At 41.3% G+C, this 16918-nt stretch overlaps 1 protein-coding gene across 1 annotated transcript; it reads right to left on the bottom strand.

The window, feature by feature from the left end:
* Window positions 1–763: 763 nt before the first annotated feature.
* LOC119349909 lies at window positions 764–13350 on the bottom strand. The gene is made up of 11 exons (XM_037618006.1): window positions 13014–13350; window positions 12826–12892; window positions 12408–12593; window positions 12068–12320; window positions 11673–11895; window positions 11473–11599; window positions 4172–4375; window positions 2558–2681; window positions 2236–2454; window positions 1245–2186; window positions 764–1139 (listed from the first exon to the last, which is right to left on the bottom strand). Exons 3-11 carry the CDS (start codon window positions 12567–12569, stop codon window positions 1048–1050), a joined length of 2346 nt encoding a protein of 781 aa, XP_037473903.1. The 5' UTR covers window positions 12570–12593; window positions 12826–12892; window positions 13014–13350; the 3' UTR covers window positions 764–1047.
* Window positions 13351–16918: the final 3568 nt, after the last annotated feature.

The raw sequence follows: 16918 nt of genomic DNA, 5'->3' as shown, positions 1-16918 counted from the left end.
TCACCTAAGCCTAACATCTAAAGCCGGAGGCCCCGACCGAGCCATCTGCCGGGTACCGGGCAAAAACCGGTCTGACACACTCACATGTGTCGTCGCCGCCATCTTTCACTAGTCCATCTTCAGAGCAGATTGAGGTAACAACCTTGGCAGGTCCTCTGCCATCGACGCCACCACGACGCCAAACGACAACCTCCACCTACGCGAGCCTTGGCAGGTCCTCTGCCATTGATGACACCACGACGCCAAACGACGACCTCCACCTACATTGTGGTACAGTACAGTACGTTGCTGTTTGTGAGGGGACGCCAACATCAATGATGTTCCTATACATCCGTCATTGGCCGTTGTCGTACTCCCTCTGCTCAGTCTGATCTAAAACACATCTAAACTTGGCCTAATTCAAGTAGGAAATTTAGGTGGGGAAATCGAGGAGAAAGTACTATTTCTAACCATTTTGTGAGGATTATTGATGGATTTCTTGAAATTGCCGAGAAATGATAAAAAAATAGAAAAAGGTCGATGAAGATACATTTCCACCAAGGTTAGGCCAGTTCCCCGCCCAGGCTTAAGTTCTGAATCTCCATCGGCGGCGGGCAGAAGCTTCAGTTTCAGCTGGCAGTGCAAATAATCTTTCCATCATGCTGAATTCAAAATGGGAAGTACGTACGAGCACCAATGGAAAGTTGTAGCGAACAAAGAGCCAGCAAACAAAAATAAAAGCTTGGCTTTTGCTGACAGATAAGCAATAGAGGCCTGGATTATCCAACTCCTTGGCATGCATTACACAGTGCACTGATTAAATAGCATTCACCAATCAAATTAAACGGTACTGCCCACATTATTACAGATCAGAAATAGTACTGAATAGTATACATAATTCTCTCACGCTCACAAATAATCATAATAAACAGTAGTACAGCCATATATGTCTGATTCACTCTGAAAATCACAGTGCACAATCAAACAAGCACAAGGAAAGTAAGAACAAATCTCACACAGCCGCCTGGCTGGCCTGGCAATAGTTTTTCCTGATCGCTCCACATTCCTTCACTGATTCACCGACTTGTGATTCCTAGCCAACCTTCTCTTCTTTCTTCTCTTCTTTTGCGGGACAATCTCACTAGAATTTTCTTCTAAGGCTAGCACATAGATGAAGAAACATAACAAAAGTTAGTGGCAGATCATCATGACACGGCCCATTTTTCATGATACAAAAAAAGTAGAAAACAGGATTACAGTCTTACATGCTGGGTCTTCAAATCTTTGGTCGGGGATGTGCTTGATCTTCTGCCAATTTGGATGTCTGACTGTTTGACATGACTTCGTGAACTCACCACTGCAGTATGCAACAGAAAACTTCTCAAGAGATCGGGGCAGTGTTGGAAGCGACCGGATATTCAAGCACCCTTCGATTTCCAGTTCCTTGAGCGATGTGAGGTGCTCAATACTGGCTGGCAATGTGTCCCACCTGCAGTGACCAAGCCAGAGCACACGAAGATGAACGAACGCCTCAAGTTCAGGACAAGATCCCGGTTGGCTCCATCCAAACAACACAAGTTTTTGCAGGTTCTCTGGGCCACCATTCTGTTTACCCACCATCCAATCTGGGTTTCTCGAGCTTTTATAGCCTGAGATAATCAGTTCTTCAAGACCTACGGGAGGGCGCAGGCCCTCAAGCACCTCTGCTTCAACTTCTGAACTGCACCTTGTACCATCATCACCCCATTCCAACTTCAGTTCCTTCAACCGATCCTTGGCACCTATATTGGCTACAACAGCTTCCTCCTTGCTTTTAACATTTTCAAGGCCATAGATTGTCAGGCTGCCACGAAGCTTGTTTAGGTCCTTAAGCTGCTTTATCTCATAACCATGTTCATTCCTCACAGTGAACCTGCTGCTTGGTAACGCTTGGAGTGAGATCAGCCTGCCTATGTTAGGACAGTCTAAGTTCTCACAAATTATGTATCGCAGGTTCATAAGGTTATCAAGGGTAAATTCCCAAATTTGGCCATTGCTATGATTACCAAAGTCTAGCAGCTGCATCTGGTGAAGTTTATTCGTTAGTGTGCTTGGTAAAATTACGGTGCATTCGAATGTCCTGAAAGCAAGATAGCATAGGTCCTTTAACTGTCTCATGGATTCTGGTACCAGGAACTTCTCCATCATAGTTTGGAAGATGTTCCCGGCTGAAAGCAACAGCCAATACCCGTAGTTTACGTAGCCTCTTGCATATACTCTCCATGACTTTTGCCTCAACTGATGTATCCCTTTCAACAACATATATTATGAGGGTGTGTAAATTTTCCAATCCAAGGATCTTTTTGGTAATCAATTCTCCATCATAACGCTCTACAAGAAGATGGCAGACGTCTTGGGGAACATCTCCTTTCCATCCTTCTCCTCTCTGACTCCTTGCATTCTCGATTCTGAAGCAGTCCGTTCCACTAATCTTGTCTAATAAATCATGCAACAGGTCAGGAATTGTAAACCAAGTATCATGCCATTCTCCTCCTTGCTGAAGAAATGAGCATGACACTAACTCCTGAAAATAACTCTCAGCTATATCTTCCATGTCCTCCGTTGCACAACTGGTCTTTATAAACCCTTGTGCTACCCACAAGCGAACTAACACATCCCTTCTTAACTTGGATCTCTTGGGAAAAATACTGCAATATTTGAAGCTGATAATAACATGGAATTAGCCCTTTGGATGAATAATATAGTGATCTTTGTCTATGGACCATAAATTTATAATTTATTTAGAATGCTTGCATGGCATGAGTATGTAAAATATGGGTGCAACCAAATGTTCCCAAGAGTCCAAAAACGAATACGTTTTACATAGATACAAATTTGTGCTCATTTCGTGGGTACATACTTTCACGACAATATGAACTATTTTGAACTGACAAGAAAAAAAAACTATGTTTAAAAAAAAGAACTTTCATAAAACATTTCTATCTTACAGAATATTTATGTTGTAAATATACACATGATCAATAGACGACCCAAATAAAAAAACTCATAGGAGGTTGATAATCTATCACCGACCCCAGCCATATATATGCACCGAAGGTATGTCGTTTTGGGCCACTGGATGGGAAAATGTACCGCAAGATTCATGAATAAGTTGGGATATATCATATTTGTAGGAATAACCTTGTATTGTACGAAAATATACCTGCACTTTAGCCCTTTGGGTTCCTGGTTTCTGCTATTGTTGCACAATAATCGTTTAATTCTTATAAATATTCACCCATAGTCCATTTAAGAAATTTAACCCAAGATTTTATCTCGTCTAAAATTTAATAAAACTTAAATGAGTTTCACCATCAAGTTTCATATCCAAATCTCGATGAAACTGAATTTCACAAAAACAAAACTAGTTAAATTTGATGAATCTTAGTTTTATATATCAACCGTAGTTTAGAAAAATCGCCACAAACTGTGGTGCAAGTTGATTTTAATTAAATACAAGTTTTTTATAAATATGTGAGTTGTCAATTGATCATGTCCATCACTTCATCATCCAATGGTTGCTGATGTATGTGTGCATCCGATAAACAAATTCACTTGGTGAACTAGATACGTTGTCACAAAGAGGAAAGTAGGACATCTTAAAAATGCTCAAAACATAAATACATTAACATTATATTGTTTCAAATGTCTCAACACGATAAACAGATAGGTTCAAATTAGTCGTGTATCCAACATTGTTAATTTTTATTATTAGCTATTGAGGTTTCTGAGCTCGTTCTTTAGGATGACGTCTAATTCTTAAAGGAGGCAGTAATGATGTATTCAATAAGTTTGTAAATAGATATTTTCACATAAATACGTTGGTAGAAAACTATTATTTATTTTACTATTAATAAATCATGGTGAATGTAACAACATTATTTTATTCTAGTGCTTCTATTTCTTTTGCCTAATTTTGTTTTCAAAGTCTTAGCGATCATGAGGGGATTAGAGCTTGTCTCTCCTAGCGCATTAGGCGTATCATGGTACCGCTCATTTGTAGCATTTTTGGCATGTTCAAATAACCAATTAAGTATATTTCACTTCAACTACTGGATTGTAGCAATAAAAGAGCAAATGGAGATGCATGCATGTACACAGAGTCTCAAGATTAAGTTGTGTGGGAGGTATGTCTTCAACGCGAGTGATTTACCTGCTGTGAAGTAATCATGCTATTTTCAATATATCGATTTATAGTTTCTCTTCCATCAAGGGCACTGATAATATGTTGTGTATCTGGTCTCCTTGCCGGGTTGATCTCCATGCACTTCATTGCAATCTCAACACATACTCGTACCTGTTCCAGTTGTACATCCTGCTGCGGTTTCTCCAATATGGCACTCCAACTTTCAACTACCTATGAATTATAATAGTGTATTATGAAAACAAGAGACATATTTTGCAACACAAAGTTAATGTATGTAGTAGTACATATACGAGGCCCATAAGTTACGTTACCAGCTGATACAAAACCCCATAAGGTAACACTTCAAACTACCAAGCAAAAATTCCCCAAGAACTTCTTTTTTTTGCGGGAAAAATTCCCCAAGAACTTTTCTTCTTTTCTCAAATTCCCCAAGAACTTAATTAAGGTGCGCTCTGGTTTCTTCTCACATGGTATCAACTGAATTAATAAAAAATATGCATCCCATGAAATCTGCCATGTCATGTGAGGGTAATGGGATTGCAAGGACATAATTTGCATCAACCAGCCTTAATGTTTGTCTAACAAACTCTTCATCCCATTGTCCTGTAGATCGATCAGTAATGTCACAAACTTATGAAAAAGTTGTTAACCCCTTGGAGTAATCAACTTTCTGCTATTACAATTAGGTATCCATGCATCATCCCAACTGCTATTTTTTACCATCGCCCACTCTCCAAATATATCCTCGAGCCTCACAAAGAGATGTACTTTCTCTGTCCTTTCGGCTTATACCATGCGAAATGGGATCATCGATTGGTAGGAGAGGCGATGGAACGGGAGAGAAGCAAAGTCGATCAATAATATATGTGGTACAATTTGGCAAAATGATGTGCCTAGCTAAGGTAAAAAAGGCATATGTCATGCTCTGCATGGAAATCTTCCATGTTATGTTACTCTAGCAAACCAGCAGATTAAGGTTCTTCGACAATGTATGGCATGTAATCAAGGAGCATCATAGGCTTGTCCGTTAGTAGAAGACACAGACGATAACGTAGATAGCTATGTTTGTAGATGCGCTAACATCAAAGTATGATGTAGCTATTATCCCCAAAGGCTCAAGTGATTAAAGGTGGATGGTTGTGGCCCCCTCATGGCATGATTAATCTTAATGTCGACGATGCTTTCGATAAGGACATGCTACACTGAGCAGCAGGTGTAGTTTTGAGAGATTCCAGGGAAGCTTTCATTGTGGTGGAAACCTAAAGATTGACATGTGTGGTGATGCACTAAAAACAGAGACAATGACGTTGCGCTTTGGATTAGAACTTAAACAGACAATAGGTTGCAACAAAATAGTCACAATCCCCTACAATTCTAAGGTAATTGAGACCATGATCAATGGCAGAAGAACCTCGGGTCCTGTAGGGCATAATTTTATACTATTGTTTCCATGTCTTATACGAATTTCCACGAACACTGGGTGAACATTGTAATAGAGAAGCCAATTATGTGTCACATGTATAAGCTAAGATGGCGATATCGTCAGTGTGAAGAACCCTTCTTTGATCAATGATGTAGCAGTTATCACTATCTAACGAATACAGATGCAAGGTAAAAAAAATATGCATCAAAATTCAGGTTATAGATAACTTGGGCTTCGGTGATGAAATTGTACAACCACTCTCCCACAGAAATAAGCTAAGCATTATTGTTCTCACATGTGCAGATATGCAAATTGACACTTTCTCCTTCACAAAACGAATTTGTATAGAAGGTATTTTTTCTAAAAAAATAGTACTCATCGAACTATATTTTTTGTTGCCTTTTATTCCTGTTTTAAATATATTTTCATCACCAAGTATCAATAGTCCCTCCGTAAGGAGCATGCTCATTTTTATTTCATTTGTAAATCATGGTGTTAGACCAATGCATAAAAGTTGAACATCAATGTTTGAAAGTGCATATTCGCACCTAAGTATGTTTTATTTTGATGACGACAAACTAAAGGGACTAATAAGATCGCTATGTGTATGAGCAGGTTTTACTCCCGTGAGCGAATGGTGTTGAGGATCGATGACCGCTTAAAACTAAAGGGCTCAAGGAGAAATTTCCGGCAAGCACGTCCACCACTTACTGGGGCTCGACTGCTTGCTTGCATAGGGGATGGGCAGAAGAAGGTAGAGTGTTCCTAAAGCCATGTCGTCATCCTTGACCAGGAAAGGGAGGGCGATGGTGGCTTTTCGAGGACGGGTGTGAGCACGGGAATGAGGACGGTGTGGCCTGCTGATCTTGGTCCAGTGGTAGGGCATCACGCGCGAGGGGGAGGATCCAACGGTAATGACTGGCATCAGGAATGGAGGTTTGAGGAAGAGGAGGAAGGTAGTGGGGGCGGATCATAATTTTAGGGGTGAGAACTGGGTCAATATAGACATGTGGAGAGTTGATGGGCGTGGGAGGTTTTCTTTCTTTTGTGGTTTGGTTCTGTTCCATGGTGTGGCTCGATTCGGGGTTGTGTAGCAATGGTAATGATGTACTATATGATAATGAAATGATGTATTTAATAAGGTTCTAGGCGTCCTTTGGTTTGTAGGAATTATACAAGATAGGATTTTCAAGAAAAATAATAATTCTTTGTGGGTAGTTGGTATGTCGAAATGGATTCCTATTCCTATGTAGGATAGGAATCAATTCTTCACATTTCAAATGAAAAAAATAGCTTAGACATGGGCGCAACTTCCATAAGCAGACGCCGGACACACATCTCTACTGTTCCCGGCAAGCACCACCTGGTAAAGCCCTATAGTGCGTCGGCCATGGAGGGCCCTCGCCTACCCGCTGGCATGGTGGGTTGTTCGAGGAAGCGTCCTAGGTGGTCAAGCTGATCGTCGTGGCACGACTGGGATCTGGTCGATATGCATATGCCACGGGTGGATCTGACGGCGTTGGCTGGTGTGCCAGGCTAGCGCGGGCATGGTGTGGGCGCGCTCCTTGGGGGGCAGGCTCTCCCTCACGTGTTGCCCTTGCTGACTCTCTAGACTTTGCCGTGGTAACAGGTCCTTTGGCTGTGTCCTGCACGGGCGGCGGAGTTTGGGAACTAAGGGCAGCGGCCTATGAGGTTCTAGCTGGCGGTGACTGTCTGCGATCATGTGCATGGCGCGACGGTTAGATCTGTTTGTAGGTGGTCACAACTTTGGCGTCGTCCATGGCTGACTCGATGTGGTTTCCTGATTCATACCTGGATAAATTTGTGATGGTGATCCAGATTCGCTCGACGAAGTAGGGTGACTGTAGAGTGTGTTGCGTCCACCATATGTGGTCCGTGATGGCAGTGGTCACAGAGAGATTTTTGGGAGGGTTCATCTCTGTAGGTTCAATAGTTGACTAGAACAGTAAGTTGCAAACTATGGATGGCAGCTTGACGCGGAGGGCTGGTCGGGCAGTTGCGACGGTTACATTGCATGTAGCTGCGCAGGTCATGGAGAAGTGGTGGCGACAACAGTTGAGTGACTTTGATGGTGGTGTTCTCGAGCACCTGGTCGCGAGCTCCATGGTAAAATCCTAGGTCTGACCCGAGCTAGTATTACGTGGCAATGACGATGGTTTATTTATGTCATTGCTTTGTTGAAGGCATTGCTCGAATATGCTTGGATTGATACTTCAGGGTGAAAACTTAGATTCTGGCCTTGGTGGTTGGATCTATTAGCGGCGAGGACGCTTAAGTGTCACTCACTTCTTGAAGGTTTTGTTGTTGAAGAATCTCGTCATCTGTGTTGTGTCATGAGGTAGTTGGTGCAGATATGGTCATTGATTTAGTTTGCCGATCGTAGATCTGATCACTTTGTGGTTTTCTTTTTTCCTCGCCTATGCATAGCTTTGGTCTTGTATGACTTTGCTATTTCCTGACGTGTTTTTTGTGCATTTGTTGGTGTTGGTTGTGCGCATCCTAGCTATGCAGAGGTCGGGTGTGTGCTCTTTGGTTTTGTATTCTCTTGATGCTTCTTTTTGAGCTAATAAAATCCACCCTTTGTCGAAAAAGGATTTGAAATACATGTTATCTCACTTCCTATTATCTTTCTTTTCCTATAAAATTCCTATCCTATGAACGAATGTGTCCTTAAGGGGCGCTTGTACAATAGATGAACAAGTCATTTGTAACTTCTTATCGATCTATACAAATATGGAGGGCGTAGGGATTTTATCCATCCGAGTTACTAACGCGGGGTAAAACAATTGAGTCACCATCATACTCGACGATCCCGTCGGGCACCATCCCCCCTTTACATTCTTCTATGATTTCACCAAGATCGATGAGCATTATTCGTCGTCATTTGGTTCCGAGCATGGGGCCCAAATGGAACTCGCTCACTACAATGCCATGAACTCTGTCCATTGTGACATCCTGGCTTAATAGGAATGATAGAATACCACATCAATGAAGTGCAAGACACGAAGTTGGTCTCCAAAGAACCTCCATGTTAAGTGTGCTTGTCTTCCGACCAAACTTGTTGTCAGGTGCGCCACGAGTGAGGTCAAAGTGTGCAGCATAGAAAAGTGTTGGTCTATGGGGCCAGTCTATGTCCCAGGTGGTATCCTGACATAATGGACATTAACTGGTTGTTGTGTTGGGTGTTATATCCACCTTCATCTTCCTAGAGCTGGGTTTCCATGTTGGACTAGGGGAAGGGTGGAAACGCCAAGATCGTTTCTCACTCACACAAACCATATTCCCGGGTGGGCTTTGTGGTTAAAAGATCAAATTCAGGAGGAAGAGAAGGGGCACAAAGAAAAGATGGTCAAGGTAATCCCTGCCAGTCGATGTTGAGGTGTTCGATTACAAATCACCGCCCACAACATAAACTTTGGAGCCGCAGGAGGACGAAGCCCAGCTAGAGCAAGATAGTTGAGAGGCCACCGAGGTACCCATACTGCGTACTATGTTCGTATGAGACTAGGTGCTACATGATTGGACCCTTCCTTCCCTAGGCGAGGATCAAAAATCATGGCCATTCATCCATGCGTTACCGACTCAGATTGGAATAAATTATCAGATGTGCTTACCTCTCACACAAGATACCATTTCCATCAACCCAAAGTCCAATGCCAAAATGGGAAGTAAAAATCTAGGTCAATATGCAATTTCAGTGTTGGCCGGAGCATCATGGCAAGAAACTTTGGCCTTTAGGGTAGTTGTTTTCACATGAATCATCTAGAGTTTTCACTGGCCATCTTGGGTCAAAATCAAATGCAGACCCTTCGACTCTTTCTCTGGTGCTCTCTGGTTCCATCGGGAGTGCCTGGTTAAATGAGTTGGAGGATCCTGTGTTCCTTGTCCCTGGCTAGTGTCTAGGTTGCGGCGTGATGCTAGAGGCAAACACTCTCGCCTTCTCTCTATCTTTTCTCGGGGGATCTGGAGTCTCCGAGTAATTCAAGAAGGAGCCTTCTGGGCTAACTCTCAGACCCAATGCTACCTTGGTTGACTGGGTTTGAATCATCCGTAGGTGCCAACTCGGAGCCTGTGCATGTGTAATTTCTATACAAAACAACTAGTCTTATACCCGACTACTTATACGCCACAATAACCCTTCGGGGTAGGTTGACCACTCCATTCCATACATTTTAGATCCATTGTTGAACTCCCTACCCTCTCAACTCTAATTTTTGGATTCCTTGAGATATTTGTGATGGATTTGAGAGGAGTTAACACTAAAATAGATATGCGCCCTTCCTCTCTCACTAACCATTTTCTTGATTTGCACAAATTCCAAGATTATTACTTTGATCTAGTTCCTCTTGTAGGTTGGATAGTCCTAGGCGGTAGGAATCATCTGTGAGGAATCAATTTGTGATTTACCCTGATGCTTGTAAAGTATTGAGGCCACCTAAAGGTCTACCACAAATGATTTGGCATCGTTGTTGTGGTGGTGGCTCAAAGATAGTAAGGTGCTATCGAGTTTTCTTGAATTTAATGGAAAATAGAAAGACTTGATGATGATCAATCTTTCTGTTAAGGTGGATCTCAGCCAATCAATTTTTACTATATACGTACAATATTACAATGGTTAAACTAATTATTAGAAATGCAAGACAACCAATATGAAATGCTAGAAAAATGAACGCGCTGAAAGGATTCCCTCAGCACCGAGGAGCCTTGGTGGCATCGAGAAACTTTGGTGTCCTGACACCTATCCAAACGATGATTAGCTCCCGTCTAAGGAAGTGAACATCGGAATACTTCTTTATCTCCATGTGTCTTCAGTTAATTCTTATCTAATCTTGTTTACTTTGGTCCCTTGACCTTGCAAGTATCATATAGGTTGTGCTCACCTTAGTTTTATTAGGCAAACTTTATATTTCGCAAAGACTATTCTAAAGGAAAGAGAGATATATTTTGTAGACACCAATTCACCCCCTAATTGCATCCTACACTAAATTTTACATCTAAAATAATGATTTGGTCTGGTTCAACATGCTAATTCTTTGGATTTTGAAGTTTTACAGATTAGCATGACATGATAACACTTTGGATGTAGTTCAACATGTCTTTTTTCCATCTATGGTTGAACCAAAGGCAACCTCCTTCTCGAAAAAAGGTTGAACCACCACTTGACAAGGTGTGGTTGAGTTGTAGGCATAGTTTAAAAATGGAACGAACTGTCCGTTTGAATGGAAAAGACTAAAACCAGCGGGCCCATCTGTTCATTATGTTTAACAGACCGTCCCACCATTTGATGGGTGAAACCAGCTGAACCTGGCAGTTTTCTGCAAAATTGGTCAATAAACTGGGCAGGTGAACACAATAAAGCCCCAAAATTATATTGGGAAAAGAGGGATTGAAAACCCACAATTGAGTCATCCGCCGTACCCAAGCCAATAACCGCTATGTTAAGGTCATTTTGATGTCTATTATGAGGAAACAATGCTATTTAACCAATTTCAGTACAAAATTAGCATATACTATGTACTATTAATTATATTTTTTATGATAAAAACCGTAAAATGGACCGGTTAACCAGCAGCCTAATCGGTGAAAACCTGAATGGAGAGGACCACCGGTTCAGTAACCATTTCAGGTTTTTTAAACTGTTGTTGTAGGTGACTTCCATCTACTAGATGTTGAAATCCTAGTTTCAAATATTTTTCATGTCGTATAAATTCTAAGTCTTTAAATAAAGATATAAGTCCCATGGTGGTTAATTACTAAAAATGAAAGGGAGTGATATTTTGTTGCATCTAAAAAGAGAAGCAAGTAATGTATTGGTTTTGAAGTCAATCCTTTATCTTTAAAAGTGAACCTAAATCGTGCTTACCTTGTCAACATTATCATTTAGAGACAACCTCTGTCCTGTCAGTACCTCCGTGATTATTATACCAAGACAATAGATATCAAGCCGGTGTGTGATTTCACCGTTCCAACATTCTGGTGCAAAATAACCCCTGCATCATAGACGCGCCCACGCTGAGTAACGGAATAAAAATGTGGAACTGTCAGGAGGCTTAGCAAACTTACGGTGTGCCGCATATGTTTACAGTAAAAGTTTGGCTCTGCATTGGACGAAAGCACCTTGATAGACCAAAATCAGTAATTTTTGGTACCAAATTATCATCCAACAATATATTATCTGGCTTTAGATCTGAGTGGACAATATTATTTTGATGAAGATAATGTAACCCCTGACAAATTCCTATTACAATTTGATACCGGTCTGTCCAGTGAAGTCCGCAAGATGTACCTACGAAGCAATCCGAGTATTATTTGACATACTTAAAGTCTATGGATAGTACGTACGTGGTCATTATGTAAATGAAGATAGCATATACATAGTGATATGTGGGATACTAACCAATATGAAATTTAACGATGAACATAAAGGATAAAAGAAACTTTGCAACATATGATCCTACCCGTGATATACTTACGAAGACTCCCGTTAGGAACAAACTCGAAACAAAGCAACCTTTGTCGTACATCGGCCAAGACCAATTTTCCTTCATACTTTAACATACTGCCTTGTGTGTCAGCACAATATCCCAGAAACCGTACGACATTTTTGTGCTTCACCATCATGAGGCATTCAACTTCTCGGACGTACTCCTTCTCATACTCATACGTATTTAACATCCTTTTCACAGCCACGGGCCTATTCTCAAGAATTCCCTACATTGAGAAGATGCCTTGTCAGCAACAACTTCAGTTTCCAGATAAAGTTTGATTAAATCCCAAAGCAGCTCAGAGTTACTGTACCTTATAAACCACCGCAAATCCACCGGAGCCAATTTTCTGGTCAGGAGAGAAATCATTTGTAATTTCTTTGAGAAGTGACAGTGGCAGCGGCTTGGGCTCTGCCGTCTCATCACATAGCATGGACTCCAGGTCCCTTGGTGTGATAATAGATCGGCATTCCATTTGCAATTATATGTCACGGTACCCCTAAAACAAGAGCAAGCGCATTATTTCCCGCCCTTCTTCATTTGCCGTAGGGAAAGTTGTTTGCTTGACAGCATATACGAGTTGTCAAATCATAGGCCTACTACTACTTCTGGTTGCAGTCTTGATTAGCAAAAGAAACACACAAACCATCTCCCTAAGGTGACCGAGCGTAGGCAACGAGGACGAATAAGATCTGAAGAAGTTTCTGGGTCAAGGAATTTTTTGTGATTACCTGGCGAGGCGGAGGCCCAGGCTTGAAATGATTTCTTCCAGACTAGGACAACGGATGATTTCTCAAGCTGTCAAGGAAGACTTCCAGAGATCATTTCCATGTGAGAGAGCATGGGAGAGTTATATTAAGAAACGACTACCTAGTGAACACTTCACTAATAAGTGCGATTTTTTTAAGAGCAGGCTCACCGCTACTGCTGGTGCTACTACCAAGGTACCCATAAGTTTGCTACGGAAGACTTCGCTTTTCCTCGTTGGCTCTGTGCTGCAGCTTCCTATGATCGATGTTGCTGCTGCTCTTCTTCTTCTCTCCTACCTCTACCCGGAGATGCAATGGTAGCGAGTGCTAGCTATTGTAGTGGTTGGTGTATAGATCTCCAGGACTTCGCTTTTCCTTGTTGGCTCTGTGCTGCAGCTTCCTATGATGGATGTTGCTGCTGCTCAGCTTCTTCTCTTCTTCCTCTACCCGGCGATGCCGACGACGAATGGTAGCGAGTCCTAGCTACTGTAGTGGTTGGAGTATAGAGCTCCAGGGCTTATGGCGATGGTGGTGAGGAGTCACCTCATTATATTTGCTCTCAACATGTACACCATTTGCTACATCCTGTCAACCTCGTCACTTCAACTCACCTTAATGGCAAAGAAGAAAAATGATGCATCCTAATTAATTTCCTAGCACAAGTTGGAGGATCGAACGTAGCTTTCATTCAGAACTCAATTAATTGATTGAAGCCGACTTCTTACTCAGAGCTTACTGGACTGGCTCTAACTGAGGGACAGCGACTAACTCCCTTCTAGTTTATAATTGTGTGTCTCGGTAATTAATTTGACAAACGAAATTTTAGTCGTGCATCATAAAAAACCATACCACTGAATTTGTATAAAAAGAAGTTTTTTTAGATCACAGTACACGCAGACCCTACCCCTATGAGCACCTCCGAGAAACTGAGCCGGCATATCATCTTGAGATTGACGAAGTGACCAGAGGCGCCTCGTAGTCGATTGGAACGTCTACTCCCACTGAAATTAATCCAGGAATAATGCGAGCACCAGGATTTGAACCATGGTGGGCCGGGGATACGACTGTCCTCCTAACCATCCAAATATAAGTTGGTTCGCTAAAAGAAGTTTTTTATTGCATATTTTTCTGAGACATTTCTTTTTTCTTTTCACGACGGGAGGTCAAGACCCCCCGACCTCTACATCACCGTGATGCACACAATTGTTTTCGCTAGAGTTGTTTTCTCGAAACGGAGGTTTGGACCCTCAGCCTCTGCATAATTTTGAACACAACTATTTTCACTATAGTTATTTTCTTGAAAGGAAGGTCGTCACCATTGGCCTCTGCATCATTGTGATACACACAAATATTTTTACTATAGTTGTTTTTTCGAAAGCAAGGTCAAGACCATTGACTCTGCATCGTTGTGGTACACACAACCATTTTCACTACACAGTTGATGCAAGACAAGGAGGCCAATGTCATATCATTCTTTTTTTGTTATTTTTTAAAGGGTCCAGTCTGACAATGCTATGTATGAGCTCAGCATTCGGTTTTTTAGAAGGAAAGGATTAGAAACACAACATCATATAGTCTACACGTCTTTCCTTCTAGGTTCATAGTGCACATTTGTCCTAGGTTCAGAAAAAGAAAGAAGCATTCAATCCAAATGAAAGCATAGTATATTGCATCCATGAAAATATTTGCAAAATATAACAAAACTCATTGTTTAAGGCGGCAGCAAGTATAATAATATTGTGTAAGTTGACTATAAGAGTTTTTTTTTTTGAGAAAGATGTGCTACAAAAATGCCACATCAGATTTATGATAAGTTCAGGAGATAGATGACTGATGATAAGTGTTTTCCCGATATAAAACAAAAGTAGGCTACAGATTTATAGTCAGCTGCAATATGGGCAACAAGCTTTATATATTACTCCTTATTCTTTCATCCTCACTATGGGGAGTTCGACATAGTATAAAAAGATTGTGTAAGTGGAGTAATAAAGTTAGCCTCTCTAAAGTTAGCCAAGTATCAGTGACATACTAGATACGGATGTATCTAATACTAAAATGTAACTAGATACATCCGTATCTAGACAAATTTAAGACAAGAATTTTGAGACAGAGGGAGTAGTATATTGTGCATAACTCAACTACTATTCAGTTAATTGAGTGCAGATGATATGACAATGACATTTAACCACTAGCTAACTCCATTATTGGTTATGCCCGCTGTGTTAACCATCCTCACTATGGGGAGTTGGAATGAAACCACCCGTGGGGCCCAAAGATTAATGGAGTCGAGTACATGACGTTCAGGGCGTCGCTGGGGAGGCTGGCCGGTGAGATATTAGGCTGGTCATAGTGGGGAGTAACTTAGACTAGTGTCATGCATATGACACTAGTCTAAGTTACTACCTTCATAATGCAAAGTAACATAATAGTAGTATCATAGATGACTTCATTTACTAGCTCATAGACTCATCTTGTCTTGGAAAGCGCTATGTTACAGTAACATATTATGTTACTACCTCTCATTAATTACTTGCCACATAAGCAGAATTCTCTCGAAGAGCGCTATGTTACTAGCTAAGTTACTCCCACTATGACCAGCCTTAGAGTCAACAGCAATTAAACATGGGTGGGGCTCAAAGATTAATGGTGTACTATGAAAAACTGAGCGTGTGAACTACGCAAAGTATTCAAAATGTTTTCGCATAGCTGTACGCGCAGACCACCTAAAATTAACCATCGCTTGTGACATGTTTATCGAGTAGCCATTGAATTACCCCCTTGTCATCGTGGTGGTATTATTATGGCTGGTCGTGATTGATCTGACATCAAGCCATTTTGGTCATTTTCCTGGCCTAATTTCTAAGATGTGTTAAAATACACTCACATCTGTGACCCATGGTTATGGGTACAGGAAAATTATCAGAGGTACCGAAATTAATAATTAACTATATAGGGAATTGAAAACCCAAAACTACTATACTTTGTGACTGCGAATAATCAACATTAATCATGGCTAAAGATTTTTTTTTTCTTTTCTTCTGGTTGCATCCCTGAGCAACCTGCATGAGATTGACCTGAAGATGCTTCAAAGTAAATTACATCAGTGTCTGGCACATGGTTTGCCTTCGCCAGTTGTTTGTGGCTGGATGCATCTCACTATTTCCATACAGTATCTTGTATTAATGATACATCTGTTGCCACAGCGCAGAAGATAATACATATATCCACATCAAATTCGTGACCAACAAAATGAGAATAAAAATAAAATAAAAGTTTCACCATATAAACAGAAGGATCCGGTTGGACATAAAAACTTGGTACATATAGAAAACTATTATATGGATGGGCAACTAGATTGAATGCTGATGATATAATGAGATAGCGCCAAAACAGACTCTATTATTGGCTGTGGTCGCTGTGTTAGCCCTGCTCATCGTGGTGGGTTCATGACTTGGAATAGGGAAGTTTGGACATGAAGGGGGCTGTGGGGTTCAATAACTAATCGAGTTCATTGCATGGCTGTAGGAACACGTCCGAGGAGGCTGTCAACCTGTCTGGCAAGATAATAGAGTGCCCATCAATCAAACATGGGTGGGGTTCAAATCAAAAATTAATGGATGGACTACCTGTGCGGTTGGCCAGGTTGATGTGAGTAATGTGAACTGACATGGCGGCCGGAGGACCAAACCATGAACCATGAACGCACAAGTCTTTCATTAACTTTACAGAATTGCATGTGCGGACCACCAAGCATTTCGCCTCAGCTGTATGTCATAAATCCAACTACTCCCACATGTAGTATCGAGTAGCCTCCTTGTGACCCCATTGTCGCCATTTATTCTACTATTATAGCAGGTCGTGATTGATCTCAACTCTAGACCAACTCGTGAACGCTCGAGTCTTTCGTTAACTTTACACAACTGCATGAGTAATGACCCATTGATTCTGATTAAGCTGATATGCTATTGGATCATGGGCTGGTCGATTTTGCACATAAAGGAGGAGCTAAGAGAGAGGCTGATGCTATAGGGACAAAACTGCTAAAACATGTAGCAAGTGAGATCTACGGAGCTTC

Source organism: Triticum dicoccoides, chromosome 1B (genome assembly GCF_002162155.2).
Source record: "Triticum dicoccoides isolate Atlit2015 ecotype Zavitan chromosome 1B, WEW_v2.0, whole genome shotgun sequence".
In the NCBI taxonomy this organism is placed as follows: Eukaryota; Viridiplantae; Streptophyta; class Magnoliopsida; order Poales; family Poaceae; genus Triticum; species Triticum dicoccoides.
Note: the sequence above shows the minus strand (reverse complement) of the source record. Positions and strands in the feature narration are given on the sequence as shown.